The sequence below is a fragment of the Delphinus delphis genome, chromosome 4 (assembly GCF_949987515.2).
Source record: "Delphinus delphis chromosome 4, mDelDel1.2, whole genome shotgun sequence".
NCBI lineage: Eukaryota > Metazoa > Chordata > Mammalia > Artiodactyla > Delphinidae > Delphinus > Delphinus delphis.
Window position 1 is genome coordinate 131,911,890 of NC_082686.1, and position 23,775 is coordinate 131,935,664.

Genomic DNA, 23,775 nt, shown 5'->3' on the forward strand with positions numbered 1-23,775 from the left:
CTGTAGCTGATGCTCTGCACCCTCACCCTAGCAGTGAATCACTCACTCCTTTATACACCAGAGCCATGTACACACTCCTTGTATTGCACTATAACAACATATGGCAATTTGTTTATGTCTGCCAATATTTTGAGGACAAAGACCAGAACTTACACGTCTTTTTTTTTTAATTGGAGTATAATTTCTTTACAATGTTGTGTTAGTTTCTGCTGTACAGTGAAGTGAAGCAGCTATATGTATACATATATCCCCTCCCTCTTGGACCTCCCCCACCCCATCCCACCCATCTAGGTCATCACAGAGCACCGAGGTGAGATCCCTGGTGCTCTACAGCAGGTTTCCACTAGCTATCTATTTTACACATGGTAGTGTATATATGTCAAACCTAATCCCCCAATTCGTCCCACCCTCCCCTTCCTCCCCAGGTTCACATGTCCATTCTCTATGTTTGTGAAGAACTTACACGTCTTGATGTTTCTTTCTTTCTGTGAACAACCCACAGGCAAGAGGTAAACTGGCTTTCTGGGTGGAAAGGTACACCCTGATTTGTAACATTTATTGATTTCTGTGGGGTTGAGAAGAGATGTGGATAGCAGAGCCTTGCGAGCTGGTCTGAGCTGGCTGCCACATGCTGCTGAGTTATGTGAGTGATGGAGAGATGGTGCTGGAGTCAGAAGGTGGTCCAGGGCTGGGATGAGTGGGAGAAGGGAAGCCAGGAGGAGTGGAGGGAGAGTATGAGGCACATGGAAAATCTGCTGGTCCAGTCTCTCAACTGAGGCCCAGGTTCTTGGGATCCATCCATCAAATGCACATGGAAGGAGACTACCAGACTGCTTTCCTGGCACAAGCAGTGTGGCCTCCTCTCCAGCCATTTCTTGAACTTCTTAAGATAAAGAAAATGAACAGTGCCAGCTTGCCATAATGGAGATCCAGACTACAGGCTGTGTCTCAACTCTGCTTATTGTCCTCCTGACAAAGCCCTGTTCTACTCACCGCTATAAATAATGAAGCACCTCAAAACTTAGTGCCTTAAAACAACAATAGTCAATAATTTTGCTCATGAATCTATTCTCTCAGAAATTGACAAGGAGGCCTTGAATCTTCTCCCCATGACATTTGCTGGGCAACCTCAGCTGAGGCTGGAAGATCCATTTCCAAGTCACTCACATGATTGGCTGATTGGTGTTGGCCATTATGCAGAAGCTCAGCCAGGGCTAAAGCCCAGAGGTCTCGATTCCTTCCACACTGTACACCCAGTATGCTACACAGACTTCCTCACAACACCATAGCTGAATTCCAAGAGCAAGGATCTCAAGGGAATCAGACAGAAGCGTTGTCAACCTTTTATGACCTAGACTCAGAAGGCACATAGTAATAGTTTTGCCATAATCGCAGTCTTACCCAGATTAAAGGGGTTTATTCACTAGGTGAATAAACAAACAAATAATAACAAGCCCCAGAGAGGTGGGGGAGTGGGGAGAGTAAGTGTCCAGAGTTGCTCCAATATATAATCTAAAATGTCCAGTTTTCACCAATTATGAGACATGCAAAGAAACAGGAAAGAATGATCCATACGTGGGGAAAAACAGCAGGCAACAGAAACTAATTGAGAGAGCTCAGATGTCAGATTTAACAGAAAAGGATTTCCAAGCAGTCATTTTAAATATGTTCAATGAACTAAAGGAAACTATTTAAAGAAGTAAAGTATGATAAAATGTCACATCAAATGGAGAATATCTGTAAACAGAGAGAAATTATTTTAAAAATCAAGTAGAAATTCTGGAGTTGAAAAGTACAATAACTAAAACAAAAAATTCCCCAGAGGGGCTCAACAGTAGATTTTAACTAGCAGAAGAAAGAATCAGTGAACTTGAAGACAGACTGACAGATATTATGCAATCTGAAGAACAGAGAGAAAAATGAAGAAAAATGATCATTGCATCAGAGCATGTGGGAAACCAGAAAACACACCAGCATACACACAGTGGGAAGACCAGAAAGATAGGAAAGAGGGAAAAGAGGAGAAAAAAATACTCAAAAAAAAGAAGGGCTGAAAGCCTCCCAAGTCTGATCAAGTTTGATGAAATATGTTAATTTACATGTCCAAGAATCTCAACTAACCCCAGGTAGGATAAATGTAAATCCACACCTAGATACATCAGGTAAAAATGCTGAAAGACAAAGAGAAAATCTTCAGAGAAAACATTAAGGTCTTGGTTGAATAAACTATTGTGTCCAGGAATAGAATACTATGCAAACATTTAGATGATATGTATATATATTTTGTTGCTACAGAGCAATGTTCTATTTTGCTAAATGAAAAAGAAACAGGTTATAAAATTATACACAGTGTGATTTTTTTTGGAGTAACAAATAAACTTAGATAGGTACATGAAGAATTTAGCACATTAAATGTCAATCACGGAGTAAGCGCTCCACAGAGGGTAGCTACTCCTGGTTCTTTTGCTGCTGTTGTATTATGCCTTTTTAAAAATCCACCAGGCCAGACTAACATTATCTGCAGAGTTTGTATCAATCATTTCATGCTCATCATTGAAAAAATATATTAATACTCAAATTTACTGCCGCTGACTTAAGTGTTTCCCTACCTCAGCTTCTGCTGAGTGAAAATAATGATGCCAGTGCTCACTCCCCAAGAAGGCTCACTCCCCAGGAAGTTGAAGCTGTTCAACAGTTTGCTCTGAACCCACACAGGAAATGCCCAGAACATGGGCAGGTGAGAGCTTGTTTCACCGAGAGGCAGCTGATGGGGCTGCTGGCTGCCAGCTACTTGAGGTCCCACATTAGCTACAGAACCTGCTGTCAGGTTGGCCTGTTTCTCCCTTTTCCTAAATCCTTCACCAGAAAACAAGCTTGTTTTCCTCTCTACCCCCTTACCCTGTCAACCCTGGGAATGCTCTTCTGTGAGGATACTTTCTTAGTCCCGGCAGACCAGGCAGGTGCTGGTTCCTCTTTGTTTTCTTCCACCTGAAGCTAAGCCTTGTCTAACATTTCCGTCCAAGGTCACTACACCCTGACTCCAATGCTGGGTGTGAACTAAACTCCTCCAGTGTCCCCTACCCAGCCAACTACCATACCAGACCCCTGAACAAAACTTTGAGAGCATCCCATTATACTTTCCCCACCACCATTAACTCCACTTAAATCACCCAAAGAATGTATGGCCATCTGGTGACCTCTCACAACATGACAAATAAGGCCAACAATGAATAGTCTGTTTCCTTTCTGCTTACAGGAAAATAGTCTGTTTCCTTTCCTTTCTGAATAGTCTGTTTCCTTTCCTTACCATTATTCCAATAATATTGTCATTGTCCTTTATTTGTTTCTCCTACAAAAATAATAAGTTCTAACTATTCATAGTTTAAACCAATTTAAAGAACTAGTCTAGGAACCCAACTCATATATTATATTTTTCCTGTGGGGAGAAAAAGATGTTCAGCAATAGCTTATACAAATCAGCCATGTTCAAAGTATTGTCCTCAGTGAACCTAATTATCCTAACTTTCCAAATAATTGTTTATAAACTTTTAGGACCTAACCCAGTTTTAAGAAAGGGACTTCCTGTACTTGATTGCTGTAGATAAACGAATCCCAAAAGTTTTAAGCAGGTTGAAGAAGGAGGACAAAGTTACATATGGGCGAGCATTAACAGATGAAAATATAGTTAGTATTATAACAATTCTTCTTCTTTAAGCATTATAAATAAATATGTACAGCCATTAATGCTAAAGCAAAACACCTGTCAATTATTCATAAGTGTTTCCAATCCTAAGACAATATTCCACAGTAAACAGATGTTACATGCTGAGATTCAGTGGAAAAATTCTCAACCCCATTCAATCTAAATTTTCTAAGAGTGTCTCTGAAAGATGACGCACTACACGTATATATCTGCCACTATAACTTATATTTCTCTGTATTCTTTCCACTTTAGGTTCAACAGTAGACATTTCATTACCAGATAAGCCCATTTTCATTTGCATACAACTAAGGTAATTACAAAATTCATAATAAGGTAGTTATTTGGGGTCATGATGATGATAAATCCTTGCCTAGAACTTTCTGAGTAGTTGGTAATCTCTGCAAGGAGAGCTGACCTAATGCTTGCAAAAATACATAAAAATTCTCTTGCATTTCTATATTTGGGAGATGTTGGCTTTTTAAAGTTTTGCCTGAGTCCCATATCATTTTTGTAAGCCTAAAACATTAAAGCAATATTGTCTGATATTCCTATTAATTTTTTATTCCTATGAATTTCCTATGATATTCCTATTTTTTTTAAAAGAAGTAAGACAGACACAACTGAAACAAAAGACTCTATGCCCTCCTCTCTGTGGGCTCCTTTGCCTTTGTTTTCTAGGTGATGTCCATCCGATTTGGCAATCAAATATAGACACCTGTCAAAAGGAGTCAGCTTTCTTGCTATACATAATTCCAAAGACTTAAATGATGAGCTTCATAAAATTAATTTACTCTTCATTCAAATGACATGATGTAACATCTTCCTGAGATACCACGTAAACTTAATCATGAAGAAATTTTATATTTAAATCTATTTTTAAATGTCCATAATAATAATAAAAATAAGTGTGAAGAGAGATTTAGGTATGTTACCTCAAATTCAATCCAAAGCCCAAGACTAGTTTTTCTCTAACTGGAGAAAGGTACACCAAAAAGAGCAAGACGATTTTTACTGAGGGTCAGGAATCCTATCACTTTTGATTTTATACGCTAAGGGTTATTGAACAGCCATGGGCAAATAGTAGATGTTCAATGAAGCGAAGTTTAAAGAAACTCATTCACCTGAACATACCTTGAGGGTTTTGTCTGGTTTTTGTTTTTGTTTTTGGAGGGAATCAGGGAACGTCGTGATTGAGAAAAGATGATAGGTGAATTGGAAAAGACCACCAGAGAAGAAACTAGTTAACAATGAAAAAAACCATTGAAGAACCTAGAAATGTATAATCCCAAGAGTGATTGAAGGTGCAGGATGGATAGGGATCTGCCCCAGCCAGACCTAATCGTGACAGTGTTCTCTCCCACTTGGGAGGGACCAGAGCAAGAACAGGAGTAATGACCTTGTTGAAAATCCCAAGGCATAACCCCTGCTGTGCTTATTTTTCCCTAACCAGAGAAAAAGTAATTTTCTACTTTATCTTCTTTAGAACAATGAAGCAGACACAATATTTCACACTGCTCATCTTTGAAAGCTCAGAACTACTTAAGTTGATTTGCATACAATAATTATTTACTTAATTAACAAGTTCTCAGCTAAATTGTCCTTTCAACCCTTAACAAGTTGAAAATTATATAAGATTCTCTTTCAAAGGAAAGGAAAATTTCCCCAATTAGGATCTATTGCTATCAACAGAATACAATTTTCCACATGGCTTTTTGCACTGAGATTTAAACTGATTCCCCAATGAGGAAGGAGAAATTCCTTTGGAAAAGAGCTCAAAGAAGCTGAGAAATCTCAAATGTATCTATCACCGAGAACCCAGAATTTTTTTAAATTTAAGTTGATCCTTAAAGCTAATATCTTTAGTAAAAATTCTTAAAAGCAACAAGAAGACAAAAATAAAGGTAAGCTATATATTCCCCACAGAGGTGGAAGTTAACCTTAAAAAAAAATAAAGAACAGTGTTTAGAATTACAAATGCTTTATGTAATAGACTAGCAGAAACATATCAAAATTTAATGTTTATGATACATTAGGAACTTTCCTTCGTGGTTCAAGAAGAAAAAATCCAAACCAAGCATTTAATCTATGAATAAAGAGAATTTTTGAAATCAATTTAATGGAATATATCAAGTTTCTAATCCAAAAGATCTTCTTTTACACTACTTACAGAATAACTAATATTTAAAAAGGATAAAGTGAGTGGACGTAGTAAGTAAATGAGCCTAAAAACAAAATGCACCGTCTCTCAGGGTAGCAAATGAATAAGGAGCCTGGACCAGCCCATGCCCACTCACCATATATCCGACTTTGTGTCATAGCCTTTGTGTTTCAGAGCCTCTGGGCTCATATAATGGGGAGTTCCAGTTAAAGTGGTGGCTAGATCACAGGATCCCATTAAGAGTCGAGAAACTCCAAAATCCCCTTGAAATAATAATTAATTTTTATGAATACTTTAAATCACAAAAATCAGTACTGTACTAGAAATTAACAACTGTCAAATTTGACAATTTTAATATGCAATGATTCATACCATTTTAAAGGGAAAGAAAAGTCACACATTTTAAATTATACAATACTGGTGAATAGCTTTAAAAATAAAAGCCTTATAGGAGAAAGAAGACTTTGAAGACAGGAAAGTGAATTATGTAAGCTAAAACTTTATTTCCTGGAATTATGGAAAACCAGCAACTTGAAACAAAAAGCTATTTCAAGTCTGAATAACAACAAACAGAATGATTCTGGAAGCACTGAATATTATGACTTGCAATTTTATCGGGGGGGGGGGGGAGAGTTTGTTCTTCATTTACAATAAAGAAATTTCAAACAAAAAACCTGAGACTTTTCAAGAACATGACTATAAAAATTTGAATCTATCAACTTCAGTATACTTGTCTAATTAGTTGCATGCTTTTATGATTCCCCCTCTAAGAACACCTACATAAGATCAAACAATCCAGTAACTGTTGTGAGTGTAGGTACAGTTCTAAAGGAGAACTAACTACATCAACATTTTAATTATCTGTGATAACTGTTAATTGCTTGTGATAAAATAAGTAGGGGAGTGGGAAAACTGTAGTAATCAAACTAGTAAAACAAGTCTCATCATTTATTAATGGTTAGCGCATGGCATGGAATAGGAACTCAAAAGATATTTGTTTAATCTATCTAATATGTAGCAAATATTTTATACCTCAGTTTATATCAGATAATCAGAAACAAAATAATTGGGTTTTTTGTTGTTGGGCACAACCAATCAAGAACAAAAATTTAGTAAGTTTGAATAAACCGATGATTATTCTAACACTTTTAGGTACTTTATACTCCAATTTGATGTATTAATAACATCTAGAATATACTCTCTCATAGAATACATATTCTTAAAATCTTACCAATTTTAAGTAGATTATTTTTCAGAAATATATTCTTTGATTTCAAGTCTCGATGGAAGTACCCTCCTACAAAAGGAAAAAAAGGATATACAATTTCATGCAAATATAAAATTTTAAAATCCAAATATAAATAATATATATGAGTGAATGTGAAGTGATTCACACATAAATATACACTCCCAGAAATATATCTTTAAATGTTTAAAAGCTTCAAAGCCACAACATTTTCCAATTTCACTGAGAAAATCAGAGTTTTAAAACAAAGATTTTAAAGACAGAGAAACATGTAGTTGAGAGAAGGGTGATGTACTTCCAGCTATTTCAATAGGCCAGATTTTATTGTGTTTTAGTAGCATGATCTACATTGTACTATATCCAGTAACCATACACCCAGTTCACAGAGGAGTTATCACAAAGCTTTATAATCTATTATATACTATATATAATCTATTACATGCATATATATCTTTATATCTATAATATAATATATATATTATAATCAAATGTTCACATTTTATATATATGTGGGAATAATGTCGATGATATTTAATAATAGATAACACTTAAGTTTTACTGTAACCCAGCAATGTAAATTATGTCAGTTAAGACTTTCATTTCTGAAATTATGAAAAATCAGACAACTTGAAAACCTTTGCCTAAAAAAAACACCGAGAAATGTTGAATAAAGTATGTAAGTCTCTTCACATATAACACAACTGAACCCCCAAGAAAATGAGGCAATCCTTTGGGATTATACAAAAAGAAAACTGAAAATCAGAGGGAGCAATAGGTGCTGATGTTTCAGCAGCCCGAGGAACTCAGAACTCACAGCAGCCAAGACCTTGAGGCCATGTAATGTGGAGAGTTGGAACTAATATAAACACCTAAAGTCAGAATCCTATATGCAGTCCATATCTTAAGTGAAAATACGACCCAAGAAACATTCACTCACAAGTAAACAAAATGGAGAAAAAAAATCTCTCCCTTCATATTTTGCAACCATGTCTCTCTGCTCACTTACATTTGGAATTCAAATATGCAGTAGCTGTATGGCTTAAGACATCCCAAGCAAAGAAATTAACATAAAAATTGGTTCTCAGCTGTTAATACCCTCTTGAGGCATCTGGCAGAAGCAAATGCAAACTGAATCAGCAGATAATATATAATAAAACTATACTTCAAAGCTAATCAAGACAGTATGGTACTGGCCCAAAAACAGAAATATAGATCAATGGTACAGGATAGAAAGCCCAGAGATAAACCCACACACAGATGGTCACCTAATTTATGACAAAGGAAGCAAGAACATACAGTGGAGAAAAGACAGCCTCTTCAATAAGTGGTGCTGGTAAAACTAGACAGCTACATGTAAAAGAATGAAATTAGAACACTACCTAACTCCATACACAAAAATAAACTCCAAGTGGATTAAAGACCTAAATATAAGACCGAACACTATAAAACTCTGAGAGGAAAACACACTTTGACATAAACCACAGCAAAATCTTTCTTGACCCACCTCCTAGAGTAATGGAAATAAAAACAAAAATAAACAAATGGGACCTAGCTAAACTTAAAAGCTTTTGCAGAGCAAGGGAAACCATAAACAAGATGAAAAGACAACCCTCAGGATGGGAGAAAATACTTGCAAATGAAGCAATGGATAAAGGATTAATCTCCAAAATATACAAACAGCTCATGGAGCTCAATATCAAAAAAAAAACAACCCAATTAAAAAATGGGCAGAAGACCTAAATAGACATTTTACCAAAGAAGACATACAGATGGCCAAGAGGCACATGAAAAGCTGCTCAACACCACTGATTACTAGAGAAATGCAAATCAAAACTACGAGGTATCACCTCACACTGGTCAGAATAGCCATCAACAAAATCTCTACAAACAGTAAATGCTGGAGAGGGTGTGGAGTAACAGGAACCCTTTTGCACTGTTGGTGGGAATGTAAATTGATACAGCCACTATGGAGAACAGTATAGAGGTTCCTTAAAAAACTAAAAATAGAACTACCATATGACCCAGAAATCCCACTACTGGGCATATACCCTGAGAAAACCATAATTCAAAAAGAGACATGTACCTCAATGTTCATTGCAGCACTATTTACAATAGCCAGGACATGGAAACAACTTAATGTCCAACAATAGGTGAATGGATAAAGAGGATGTGGATATGGAATTCAAATATGCAGTAGCTGTATGGATGTGGAATTACTCAGCCATAAAAAGGAATGAAATTGGGTCATTTGTAGAGATGTGGATGGACCTAGAGTCTGTCATACAGAGTGAAGTAAGCCAGAAAGAGAAAAATAAATATCATATATATGTGGAATCTAGAAAATGATATAGAGGAACCTATTTGTAGGACAGGAATAGAGACGTAGACGTAGAGAATGAACATGTGGACAAAGCGGGGAAGGGGAGGGTGGGATGAATTGGGAGATTAGGTTTGACATAAATACACTACCATGTATTTAGTGTATTTATGTCAAATAGATAGTTAGGGGGAACCTGCTGTAGAGCACAGGGAGCTCAGCTCAGTGTTCTGTGATGCCCTAGATGGGTGGCATGGGGGGTGAGGGGTGGGAGAGTGGTCCAAGAGGGAGGGGATATAGGTATACATATAGCTGATTCACTTCGTTGTGCAGCAGAAACTAACACAACATTGTAAAGCAATTTTACTCCAATAAAATAAATAAATAAACCCCTGAGAATTTCAAATAACTTAATAGGATATAAACTATAAAATAAGTATATTTCAAATGATTAAAATAATAAAGAATAGAAAACACGAGATAGAAACAGAATATTATCAAAAGAAAAGATGATGCTGATTTGAGAAACAACCAAATAGAATATCTCAGGGGAAAATGTGACCATTGAAATAAAAAACTCAAGATTAAGACCTCAGCTTCCAACTATGATGAAGTAAGCTTATATCACACTAAATCGCCCACCTTCCACAGTTGTATCGAGACTACTACAAAATTTAAACAACGTAAAATTTGGGTAAATTTTTTTAACAGCTCTTTGAAGATATCAGAGATCAGTCAAGGTGAACAAAGGCAGGCAGCACTTGAGGGGCCAAAACCTAAAAGAAAAGAGATGCACTGAGATGAGCAAGCACTTCCCACTGTGTTTTCGTCTCAGGCATTTGGCAGAAGCAGAGTGTCGTGGCCCAGAGCTTGCAGCAGTTTCACTGGGGATGGAAAACAAAATCTGTAGTTCAGAGATCCAAAAGGCAACCAGGACTCAAGGGGCAAATTTTCCAGAGAAAAGGGAACAGAAGAGAAGTAAGTCTGACATTCTGAATAGATTTTATCCTGAGGCATTTGCTGAATCCTAAGCTGTTCCGGGGCAAGACATTCAGGAGAAAGCAGCTGCTAAGAGGTAAAAAACTAAGCAGAGTTTTCAGTAGATTCACAAAGCTGAGGAGGGGTCTTGGTAAATAACTAAAGCCTTCAGCTGAAAACCCTGAACACTGGAAATAAAGGCAAACTGGAAATAGACCAGCCCTCACAAACCTAGCCTTAAACTATCTCAGTCCTAAATAGATCAAGGTGATCTGCATCTACTACCAGCCAGAAAAAAAAATCAAATCCTCTCCAGAGGAAGATAGTATCATCCAACATCTCTATGCTATTTTACATATATTGTCCAACATTCACTCAAAAACTACAGGCATGCCAAGAGACAAGACCAAATGACCAAAAACAAAACAAACAAATAAAAAAGAAATCCTTATGTGATCCACCTACTGGAATTATTGGACAAGGATTTTAAAGTAACTATGATATGTTCAAGGAAATAAATGACACAATGAGAAAACTAGATTCTATAAACAATTTTTTAAAAGAACTGAATGGAAATTCTAGAATTGAAACAAATACAATTAAAATTAAGAATTCATTAGATATGTTTGAAAGCAGATAAGATGCAGCAGAAACAAAGATTTAGAAATTGGAATAATGGTTAGTGAAAATTATTCAGTCCAAGTAATGAAAAATAATATTGATACTTAGACTAGGCAAGTAGAAGATGAGTTATAGATATAATACATTAACAGTCCCCACATATATAAATATGTAAATAAGTAAATCACCACTAGGTATTTTAAGAACAAGGCAAACAGTATGTTAGAAAGCAGTTATGGGAAGTAATTGGCTGGTGCTGTGGTAATAGAACAATAAAATGTATGCAACAGACCAGATATCAAGCTACCTGGTAAATTTTTTAAGTATAATTTGACTTTGTGGCTACAGTAAGCAAAAATGGTTCCAGAAAGAAAGTCCTTTCATGTGCTTTGTTAATATTTTTTCCTTTGAAGTATTTAGAAATCAAGTCCAAGAAATAACAAGGTGACTAGCAAACAGTTGACATAAAATCTTTCTTCTAAAAAACTCAAGTAGCTCTCCACCTATGTCCCCATAATTTCTATTTTTATGATGCCCAAGAGAGTTAAGTGTCCTGATTAAGAATGGATGACAGTGGTGGTCAAACCCATGGTCGAGTTCCTGCCTCCAACTCCCCATCAGGCCATTGTCCAAACCCTCACCCTCCAGGACCACAGCAGAGTGAGGTCTGTGGAGGCAGCCGCAGCAAGTGTTTCTCAGGTCCCGAGCCAGAGTAGGACTGTGGAGACAGTATGGACAGTTTAACCTTCATTTCCCCTTAAGCCCTTATCTGAATAGTTTCTGAAACCTCAGCTCCCTCCCCACAGGTCTGTATTTGTCCGGCAGGGTCTCAGGGTGGCCTGCAGACTCTTCCTGCCGAAGGTGCTGGCATGAGCAATGGCTCCGTGGTGATGCACAGCCCAGGCAGCTCCTGTTGCTGGTCTCTGCCATGTGGCCTTCGTCCTAGACTCTGAGGCGGCTCCTGCCTGGCTTCCTCATTGGCGTCCTGGGACCCCAGGACCATGATAAGCCCTCTGTGCTATAAGCCAGGAGTGATGCCAGGTCCTTCTCAAATGTAGCTACACAGTAGGAGTTTCTGACACCTGGTACTGGAGTGGGGTCTCCTTGAAAAAGTGACCTCAGGACATCCCAAGAAGTGGGAGCCAGGAGAAAGCAGGAATCTCCCACAACACCACAGACAGAACTTCTCTCTGCTTTTCCATCTCCAGACCTGGGGGAGCACACCTCAATCCCCTGTCACATTTAGTAGGTCCTTTCCCTGGGAGCCTCACTATGTTAAAAATGAATTCCTCATACCACCTTTTGGGAAATGTTTAGCCATTCTAACACAATACCTTACCAAGTGGCTGGTGAAAGGTGTGGGTTGCTAGGTGACAAGGCACTCATCTTAGGGAAAGTGCCCCAGCCCTGTTCTCTCCTCCACTGTGAAAGCACCAAGAACACCAGCAAATGAGATCCCTGCAGAGAAGCTGCTCTGTGCTTCATTGTAAAAAATCTAGAACCCCTTCAACAGAAGTGAGTTGGGGGTGTGTGTTTGTTTTGTTTTGTGTTTTCTGTGTTAGCACTGGGGGCAAAAAAGGAGGAGACTTTTTTGCCCCCAGAGCCTTCTTTTCTCTGCCCCTAAGAAGTTCCCTCATGCCCAGTTCTGCTGTGGCATCCAGAGACATTTCAAAGATTAGCTAATTAATTGGACCAAAAAGAAGAAAGGCTCTAAGTCACTCAAATACTGGCCCAGTTTATGGAGGCTTGGGGGACTTGGTGATGAGCCTATGGACACAAACAGCTTTAACAAACTTAGCTCTGTCTACTTGCCAGAGGTTCAGGCCCAGGGGGGAGGAAGGAGTCTTAGAGCTACATTCTCAAGACAGCTTTCAGTGAACTGTGAAAATTCTCAGCTTTTAGCAACATTATTTATAAGTGTGTATGCCATATGCCATAGTTTTAGAATATTACAAATGTATAAATAAACCAAATTAAAATAAGTACAGGAAAGCTCCAAAGGAGTAAACAAAATCTTCATTTCTTCTGTAACTTCATTCTTCTTAGTTTTTCCAAGGTCTTCTTTATCTCCTCAGGGTTCTCCAGAGAAACAGAACCAAATAGAAGATACAGATATGGATATAGATACAAATGGAGATTTATTATAAGGAACTGGCTCAAGAAATTATGGAGGCTGAGAAGTCCCAAGATCTGCTGTATGCAAGCTGAAGACCCAGGAAAACTGGTGGTATAATTCAGTCCTAGTCTGAAGGCCTGAGACCAGGTGAGTCAATGATCTAGGTCCTTTAGTCCAAGGGCAGGAGATGGGATGAGACATCCCAGCTCCCCAGTGAGGCAGGAAAAAGGGGGCAAATTCCTCCTTCCTCTGCCTTTTGTTTTTTTCAGACCTTCAAGGGATGGATGTGTCCAACCACACTGGAGGGGGCAATCTACAGAGTCTAATCCTGTTACGGAGTCCAAGCTCACTCTGCTCGCTGCCAACAGGCCAATAAATCAGGAGATGAGGTACTGAGGTAAGGAATAGTGACTTTATTCGGAAAGCCGGCAGACTGAGAAGATGGCAGACTAGGGTCCTCCCAGAACACTATCTTATTGGGGTCTGGATGCCAGTTTCTTTTATAGAATTAGAGGGGGAAGTAAAGTAAAAAGGCAGAATAGAGAGGGAGAGTAAAAAGGGCCAACAGCCTTGCAAAACCTCCTGGAATGGCAGCCTCAGGGAGGGGATGTGGAATTTCTTCTTTCTTGCAACCATTCACACGTGGGTAGGGTTCCCTGAGGCAGGCCATTATGTGTGATTATAATAACAAAAGCAACAAAAAGCAAAGGCTGAAGTCAAAGAAACAGATCCAACATGGAGTCAAAATTGGCTCTTCCCTGTTACAATCCCATCTGTAAACACCCTCACAGACACACCCAGAAGCAATATTTAATCTGGGCAACTCATGGCCCACTCAAATTGACCCATAAAATTAACCACCACATGCACTAAAAAAATTTGCAAGGAAATTTGCAACAGAAGAGCCAAATCCATCTTCTTCTTTATTCCAAAGTAATTTCCTAACTCATTTGTAAGCAGTCTATGTAATTTTCAAAATGCATTTGAATATATACTCTAGACCAGTGGTCCCCAAACTTTTTGGCACCAGGGACCGGTTTCATGGAAGACAATATTTCCACGGATGAGAGGGGTAATGGTTCTGGCAGTAATGCGAGCAATGGGGAGCGATGGGGAGCAGCAGATGAAGATTTCCTTGCTCACCCGCTACTCACCTCCTGCTGTGTGGCCCGGTTCCTAACAGTCCACAGACAAGTACAGGTCCATGGCCCAGGGATTGGGGACCCCTGCTCTAGACCATAAGAGGAAAAGGCTGGAATAATCCTTCATAGACAGATCTATTTTATTGGTTATAGTTTGACAGATTTAAGTAGAAAGCTGAGGGAAGCACTGTAGTAGGCTGTATTCTTGTTCCCAAATATTTGCACCTCTTGTGCCTGGCAGCAGGTGTCTGCCTTGGGAGGAAGAGGCACCTCCACTGGGCTTGGTCATGTGACTTGCTTGGGTCAATGGCATGCAAACAGACCAGGCAACTGTCATGTCTGAGCAGAATCTTTAAGAACATTTGAGTGTTTCCCCTAACTCTCTTGCTTTTCCCTCTTCCAGGAGAAAGCATGTCCCAGACAAGAGCTGCTCCTTCAGAGTAGGCAGTGGGACGGGAAGACTCGCAGCTGATCTGCAGCCAAAGCAAGAAATGACTGTCCTAAGTCACCGAGGTTGGGGTTTTGTGTTAACACAGCATGAGGAAGGAGTTTTAGTGCTACAGTCTCAAGGTAGTTTTGAGTGAACTGTGAATACTCTTAGCTTTATACATTATTATTTATGTGTCCATGCCATATGCTAAAAGAACAACTCATGGACCACTCAGATTGACATAAAATTAACCATCACATGCATAATGACAATTCTTTCTGTTTCCCCAAGATCTAGGCCCTCACTTCTAATGTTTTCTTCTCCTTCTCCTTGCCCTTCCCCTTCCTCTGCTTTCCCTCCCTCTGTCTCCTCCTCCTCCATCTCCTTCTTTTCCTTCTTCTGTATCTCTTTCTCTCCATATTCCACTCAGCATATTCGTAATTAAACACAGCACTACTGCTTCAAACCTGTCTTTCCAACTTCTTGCTCACCCTCAGGTGATGAACAGGTTCATCTTTGACCTTCTCCTAGCACATCTCACAATCTGCTTAATGTCAAGTTTGGTCATTTCAGCTTGTCGAGTTCACTCTCACCCTTCCATGCTGCCCAGTGCTGTCACCTTGGCTCAGGTCTTACAACCTCAGGCATGGATTTTATAAAGTTTCCAGGTTGATAACCCAAGTCCCCCTCTCTCCCCTCTATAATTTTTCATCTAATCCTCCCAAAGGTCTGGTCACACTACAGCTCCATTCAGAAGGCTTCTGTGGTATCAATGTCTATGCTACAAAACAAAGCCCTCTACAATCTGATCTACTTTGATCATATCTACAATCTGATCTACCTTGACTCACAGCTCCATTCATGTACTCCAAGAGCCTTTCTGATGGGACCACTCATCACTTACCCTAAAAGTACCATGTTTTCCCAGCTCTGTGACTTTGCTCACTCTGTTCCCTAAGCCTGGAAAGTTCTGACCCATCTTCCACCATATTCAAAATGCACCATGGTCCAAATATCACTCCTTCCAAGAAGCCTTCATTGATTCTCCCAAGTAAAAGCATTATTCCCTCTTCTGAGCTCCTATAGCAGGGATCCCCAATCCCCGGGCCACGAACCAGTACCAGCCTGTGACCTGTTAGGAACTGGGCTGCACAGCAGGAGGTGAGCGGCAGGCAAGCGAGAGAAGATTCATCTGCACTCCCCATCGCTCACATTACAGCCTGAACCATCCCCACACACCCCCACACACCCCTGGTCCGTGGAAAAACTGTCTTCCACAAAACTGGTCCCTGATACCAAAAAGGTTGGGGACTGCTGTCCTATAGCACTTTTCTTGGCACTCTTATCACCTGTTTTAAATTAAGAGTATAATTTACATTAAAGTATATGAATCTTAGGCTTGATGAACTTTTACATACACATCACACTTGTAATCCTCCACCCAGATCAAGATGTAGAACATTTCCAGCATCCCAGGAGGTTTCTTTGTTCCCCTTCCAGTTGAAATTCCCTTCCAAACGTAACCTCTATTCTGATTCACCCGACATTGGTTTTGCCTGTTTTTGAACGTCATACAAACGGAGCCATATAGTACCCACTCTTTTGTATCTGTTTTCTCTCACCCAACATCACACCTCTGAGATTCATCAGATTGTGCATATCAATCATGTGGGTTTTTTTTTTTTTTTTTCCGGTACACGGGCCTCTCACTGCTGTGGCCTCTCCCGTTGCGGAGCACAGGCTCCGGACGCGCAGGCTCAGCGGCCATGGCTCATGGGCCCAGCCGCTCCGCGGCATGTGGGATCTTCCCGGACCGGGGCACGAACCTGTGTCCCCTGAATCGGCAGGCGGACTCTCAACCACTGCGCCACCAGGGAAGCCCAATCATGTGTTCTTTTTTATTGCGGAGTACCCCATTGTATGACTATACCATAATTTATTTAACAATTGTACTGTAAATGGACATTTTTCTGTGTTTTGGCTATTACAAATAAGGCTTCTATGGTTATTTTTGTACATGTCTTTTGTTGGATACAGGTACTCATATTTCACCTCACAAATAGAATTACTGGGTCATAAGGTATTTAAATGTTTGGCTTTGGAGGTATCAATACTACCAAACATTTTCCCCAAGTGGTTATACTAATTCACACCCTAACAGCAATGTAAGAGAATTCCAATAGCTCCACCTCCTTACCAATACTCCTTATGGTCAGAGATTTTTAACCCTTTCTGGTGGCTAGGTCCTCATTCTATATTGAATTACAACCACAAACGGTAACACTTACCCAGGGCTTGACAGTTTGCAAACTTTCTAAGTGTGTAATATCTTAAAGCATATTCCCCACAGCTCTATAAAGTAAGCAAGAAGAGTCCCATTAGGATCTCTATTTTATAGATGAGGAAACAAAGGCTCAGAAAGGTTAAGCAGATCGCCCAAGGCCATAAGTCACACGCAGTAGAGACCATGAACTCTGTATATCCATCATGCTATACGGTTTACAGTTATTGGGGGACATGTTTTATCTCTGCTAGTTTACTAACAGCTCTTCGAGGTTAGGCTTTATTTTAACTTAACGCTATTTAATAAATGAATGAATGAACTTAAATATAAAATTGAAATTTCTCCATCTATAGAGAAAAACTTTACAATAATTGATTACAATAACATAATGAGAGACTTCCCTGGTGACGCAGTGGTGAAGAACCTGCCTGCCAATGCAGGGGACACAGGTTCAAGCCCTGGTCCAGGAAGATCCCACATGCCATGGAGCAACTAAGCCCGTGTACCACAACTACTGAACCTGCACTCTAGAGCCCGTGAGCCACAACTACTGAGCCCATGTGCCACAACTACTGAAGCACACCTGCCACAACTACTGAAGCCTGTGTGCCTAGAGCCTGTGCTCCACAATGAGAAGCCACTGCAATGAGAAGGCCCCGCACTGCAACAAAGAGGAGCCCCCGCTCGCCACAAACTAGACAAAGACCGCAGGCAGCAAGGAAGACCCAACGCAGCCAAAAATAAATAAATATATTTATTTAAAAATAATAATAGGGGCTTCCCCGGTGGCGCAGTGGTTGGGAGTCCACCTGCTGATGCAGGCGACGCGGGTTCGTTTCCCGGTCCGGGAGGATGCCACATGTCACGGAGCGGCTGGGCCCGTGGGCCATGGCCGCTGAGACTGCGCGTCCGGAGCCTGTGCTCCGCGGCGGGAGGAGCCGCAGCGGTGGGAGGCCCGCGTGCCGCAAAAAAAATAAAAATAAAAAAATAAAAACTAATAAAAATAAAAAATAATAACATAATGAAAGAAGCATCATCATTTGTTATCTGAATCACAAAGGGTGGTATTTCAGATCCACAGATCCACAAATACCGAAACATTTAGCCCTATTTAATGACTTTCTTAGAATGCTGAAGGATTCAAAACAAATTTAAATCCTCTCTTTGAAGGATTTTTTTAAACACTTTTTTCTTTTTTTTTAAATTCACCCAATTACTTCGCACACAGCACAGTGGAGCTCAGCTCTTTCCCCTCCTGTCAGTGGTTACTGAGGAAACTCTTTTCAGTGCTTTAACTATTGTCTGGCTGTGTTTATCTTTGGCACCAAGCAAGAACAAAATCCTTCTAAAGGGCCTTAACTTTTATTACATTACCTAAATTCTACCTAAAAATTGTCTTTATTATACTACATTACATATTTATATGTACTTGCATAAACTAGGAATAATTCTCCTTATGCTTAGAGTTTTATATAACTATAGAACCCTAACATGTATACAAATTAAAAACACAAAGCCAATAAAATTCAAATTAGTGAAGTTCATTTAGTATCAAGTGGTGATGTTTTGGTGCTTACATTGTGCATATGGTGCTGGTGCTGGAGTATCGATTCTTTTCAGTTTGTCAAGCCCTGACTCTTGTGTCCTAGAGATGGCCTATCTCTCCTCTTCTCTATTTAACTACAGCAGCTCTCCGGCACACAGCACCTGCTGATTGCTGCGGGGCCCACACACATCATTTAAGCATTAGCAGTCTCTGTCCTACTACTCACTGCTGTTCAGTTAAGGAATAACACTTGGTGCCAAAAACGAATCCAGATCACAAATGACAAACACCTAAAATTGCCTGGCAGTGTCTCATACAAGACTCTTTCTCATTATGCTGATATTAATGTATGTAAACTACCACAGAAATGAAGACATAAAATGTTAAATCCTCTTAGAGAACTGCTATACCTTATCCCTTTTACCTTAAAACACTGAAAAATTAGAGACAATTCAAAAAGCTTTCCTCTGAAGAAAAGGATGGGTTAAATGAGACTGTGTTTGGTCTTTGGAGGATGCCAACAACACAGGCCCACAAAGAGAAGAGGTACTTGCTCCATCCATAAGGAGCATCAGATCCAAACATTAAGCTACTCAGACTATTCCTGACAGAGTCATCATCATTAGATGCAAAGGAAAAGCATTCATCGGCAATAAAACAATCAAAGAAAAATAACTTCTAATTGAACAACATCAGTTAAACTGACTAACTCACGTGTAATGCATTTTTATTTCCCTTCAGTGCAATGTACAAATATTTGCCTAGCATTTTCTCTCCTTCTACACAGGGCATGATGAGTCAAAAGTGGCATATTAAACAACTCGCACCCTCACTCAAACTCGATATCTGGCTGGATTTTCTGGGCCAAGGCGATCAAAGTTTAAGGAATTAATTGAATATTCGACTCCTTGTCAAAAAGACCTGCATTCCCTTCTCATTCTCCAAACCTGCCTTTATAGCCTCTCTTTTTAATCCTAGAGTTTATCAAAATTCTGTTGGATCGTACAAGTTGTAGTGTCATAATGTTTCTAGAAGTTGCACAGAACATTTTTTGACATCAGATTATTATAGCATCCTGTGAAGTAGAGATTGAAAAGTTCTTCAGATGAAAGATGAGCTGTAAATGTATGTATTTTTCCAAACCCAGATTTCCTTTTCTACCCAAGAGGACTCTCACACAAAAAAGAAAAAAAATTTTAATAAAAAAACAAGATCTCTTTTCAATATCCCATTTACATTCTCAGAATATGATAAAAGAACTTCAGTGGGAAAAAGATAATTATCTACACGTTGCCATCCCCTTCCTGAATAGCTTGAGATAAGAAGTGACAGAAAGAAAACCAAGAAAGCAGGAAGGAGGGAGAAAAAGAAGGAAGGAAGGAAGGCAAAAAGGAAAGGGGGAAGGAGGTAGAGAGGGAGGGAGGAAGGAAGTTTGGAAGGAAGGAAGGCCAGGAGGGAGGGAGGAAGGAAGGTTGGAAGGAAGGAAGGCCAGAAGGGAGGGAGGAAGGAAGGAAGAGGGAGGGAAGAAAGAAATGAAAAGAAAAAAAAAAAGAAGAAAAGCTTGCCTTAGAGAAATATCAATGAAGCTGACAGCTTCAACCCAATGTTTTCTACTTTAGGAAGGTCATACATAAGTACAGCCACCCCTGTGAAAATGGCCTTTGTGACATATTTGTCTGCCTCAATAATACTGAAATTTGGAGAAATTTGTCTGTATGTTCAAATAACATTTCTTTCAGGAATTTGTCTCCAAACCTCGATGCTGCTTTTCATTTCCTACGGTCATTTTAAAACTATATTAGTTAAAGAAATACAAATTCCTACAGCATTTGTATCAGCTTTGGTATTGTTTTCCTTGTGAGTGAGCAGAATTACGTTCCCTGTGAGTCGTCTTGCCATAGACGGGCACACTCCCTGGGTGACATTCATTGTTAGTCTGACTATCACTTCCTTATGCTCCCCCCTCAAGTAGTGAGTAGAGGTTGCTTATCTGTTTCCTGAATTGATGTTAAGTGTGTGCACATTTCCTGTGACTAAAGAGATATATACTTAGACTATTGGGGGAAAAAAAGGAACAGGGCCTTCAATACTAGGCCTCAAAGTGAAATGTCAAAAGAGGGTACACAAACACCCCCTTCTCAGGTAGAACCATAAGAAGAAGAAATGTACTAGTTCTTAGCGTTAAGCAAGGGACATGTTCTATTGACAAGAGGACAGAATGCCAAAAGATCAAATTAATTGGAGAGCTGGGTCTTATCCTCCTCAATTTACTCCCCCTGCAGTTTTCATTCTGCATGTTTATCTGCAAGAAAAACTATTTGTTTTGTATTTACTTTGTTCTTTAATAAACACTCTGTAGATTTTCGTAGGATTTAATTAAGGTAGTCAAGTCACTCACAAATTAAGACACAACAAATTTCATATAAAAGCAACAATTTTTTGTGAAGCAGTCTGATTTTAATTCAGCAATATGAAAAGCATTTATTTCTTTTGCCAACCCATCATAAAAGTAAAAAACGTTTTGGATGAACTGTCACACCTTGGTTTAAGAAGTTATTATTACAATATCTGTAGGCTCATTCTGTTTCCTTGACTTTGAGAAATATTTAATGATGACTTTTATTGCTAAGGCAACTCTAACGAAAATGGTATTGACTTTAATTTGAACCAATATTAATATTGCCCTAAATCTATACTGCTGACAGAAAATGCTTTCCTTTACTAATATCACCCCTCGAAAGTTTCAATAAAAGCCTTGATGTTAACTTCTAAGGTTTCAAAAATCTGTAACCCAAAATGTGCCATTTGATGGATTAATGGTCTTGCCTCCTGCCATCCAAGTTAGCCAACATCAGATTGACTTTGAAACACCAAGACCTTGAAGAAATGAAGAGCAACTCAAATACAGTGTCTGAACTCCATCTTTAATTGACACTAAAATGTTTTAAAACCTAAAAGTATTTGATTTTAAAAATTAATCCGTGTTTTTTAAGTCATCAATAGAAGCACTTACATCCAGTTTAAAAGACACAGGAGAGGTGGAGGGGAAGAAGGCGGAAGAGTAAGACGTGGAGATCACCTTCCTCCCCACAGATACACCAGAAACACATCTACACGTGGAACAACTCCTACAGAACACCCACTGAACGCTGGCAGAAGACCTCATACCTCCCAAAAGGCAAGAAACTCCCCACGTACCTGGGTAGGGCAAAAGAAAAAAGAATAAACAGAGACAAAAGGATAGGGACGGGACCTGCACCCATGGCAGGGAGCTGTGAAGGAGGAAAGGTTTCCACACACTAGGAAGACCCTTCGCAGGTGGAGACTGCGGGTGGCCGAGAGGGGGAGCTTCGAAGCCGCGGAGAAGAGCACATCCACAGGGGTGCGGAGGGCAAAGCGAAGAGATTTCCGCAAAGAGGATCGGTGCTGACTGGCACTCACCAGCCCGAGAGGCTTGTCTGCTCACCCGCCGGATTGGGTGGGCTCTGGGAGCTGAGGCTTGGGCTTCAGTCAGAGCGCAGGGAGAGGACTGGCGGCGTGAACACAGCCTGAAGGGGTTAGTGCACCACGGCTAGCTGGGAGGGAGTCCGGGGGAAAGTCTGGACCTGCTGAAGAGGCAAGAGACTTTTTCTTCCCTCTTTGTTTCCTGGTGCGCGAGGAGAGGGGATTAACAGCGCTGCTTAAAGGAGCTCCAGAGATGGGCGCGAGCCGTGGCTAACAGCGCGGACCCCAGAGACGGGCATGAGATGCTAAGGCTGCTGCTGCCGCCACCAAGACGCCTGTGTGCGAGCACAGGTCACTATCCACAGCCCCCTTCTGGGGAGCCTGTGCAGCTCGCCACTGCCAGGGTCCCGGGATCCAGGGACAACTTCCCCGAGAGAACGCACGGCACACCTCAGGCTGGTGCAACGTCACGCCGGCCTCTGCCGTCACAGGCCCGCCCCGCACGCAGTGCCCCTTCCTCCCCCGCTCCCGGCCTGAGTGCGCCAGAGCCCCCGAATCAGCTGCTCCTTTAACCCATCCTGTCTGAGCGAAGAACAGATGCCCTCTGGCAACCTACACGCAGAGGCGGGGCCAAATCCAAAGCTGAGCCCCTGGGAGCTGTGCGAACAAAGAAGAGAAAGGAAAATCTCTCCCAGCAGCCTCAGAAGCAGCGGATTAAAGCTCCACAATCAACTTGATGTGCCCTGCATCTGTGGAATACATGAATAGACAACGAATCATCCTAAATTGAGGAGGTGGAATTTGAGAGCAAGATTTATGATTTTTTCCCCTTTCCTCTTTTTGTGAGTGTGTATGTGTATGCTTCTGTGTGAGATTTTGTCTGCATAGCTTTGCTTCCACCATTTGTCCTAGGGTTCTATCCGTCGTTTTTTGCTTGTTTGTTTGTTTAATTTTTTTCTTAATAATTATTTTTTAAATAACTTTATTTTATTTTACTTTATCTTCTTTCTTTCTTTCTTTCTTTCTTTCTTTCTTTCTTTCTTTCTTTCTTTCCTTCCTTCCTTCCTTCCTTCCTTCCTTCCCTCCTTTAGACAACGAATCATCCCAAATTGAGGAGGTGGACTTTGAGAGCAAGATTTATGATTTTTTCCCCTTTTCCTCTTTTTGTGAGTGTGCATGTGTATGCTTCTGTGTGAGATTCTGTCTGTATAGCTTTGCTTCCACCATTTGTCCTAGGGTTCTATCTGTCCGTTTTTTGCTTGTTTGTTTTTTGTTTAATTTTTTTCTTAATAATTATTTTTTATTTTAATCACCTTATTTTATTTACTTTATCTTCTTTCTTTCTTTTTATCCTTCCTTCCCTCCTTCTTTCCTTCCTTCCTCCCACCCTCCCTGCTTCCTTTCTTTCTTTCTTTGCTTCTTTCTTTCTTTCTTTCTACTTCTACTAATTCTTTCTTTCTACTTTTTCTCCCTTTTATTCTGAGCCGTGTGGATGAAAGGCTCCTGGTGCTGCAGCCAGGAGTCAGTGCTGTGCCTCTGAGGTGGGAGAGCCAACTTCAGGACACTGATCCACAAGAGACCTCCCAGTTCCACATAATATCAAATGGCAAAAATCTGCCAGAGATCTCCATCTCAACACCAGCACCCAGCTTCACTCAACGACCAACAAGCTACAGTGCTGGACACCCTATGTCAAACAACTAGCAAGACAGGAACACAACACAACCCATTAGCAGAGAGGCTGCTTAAAATCATAATAAGTCCACAGACACCCCAAAACACACCACCAG

General features: G+C 40.2%; 1 protein-coding gene across 1 annotated transcript in view; it reads right to left on the reverse strand.

Annotated features, from left to right (window-relative positions):
- The window catches only part of NEK11 (NIMA related kinase 11), a 143,037-nt gene that overhangs the window by 63,364 nt on the left and 55,898 nt on the right, over positions 1–23,775 (reverse strand). The window contains 3 exon segments of the mRNA XM_060010177.1: positions 5,998–6,124; positions 7,093–7,143; positions 7,146–7,158. Coding sequence (XP_059866160.1) covers positions 5,998–6,124; positions 7,093–7,143; positions 7,146–7,158 — 191 coding nt within the window.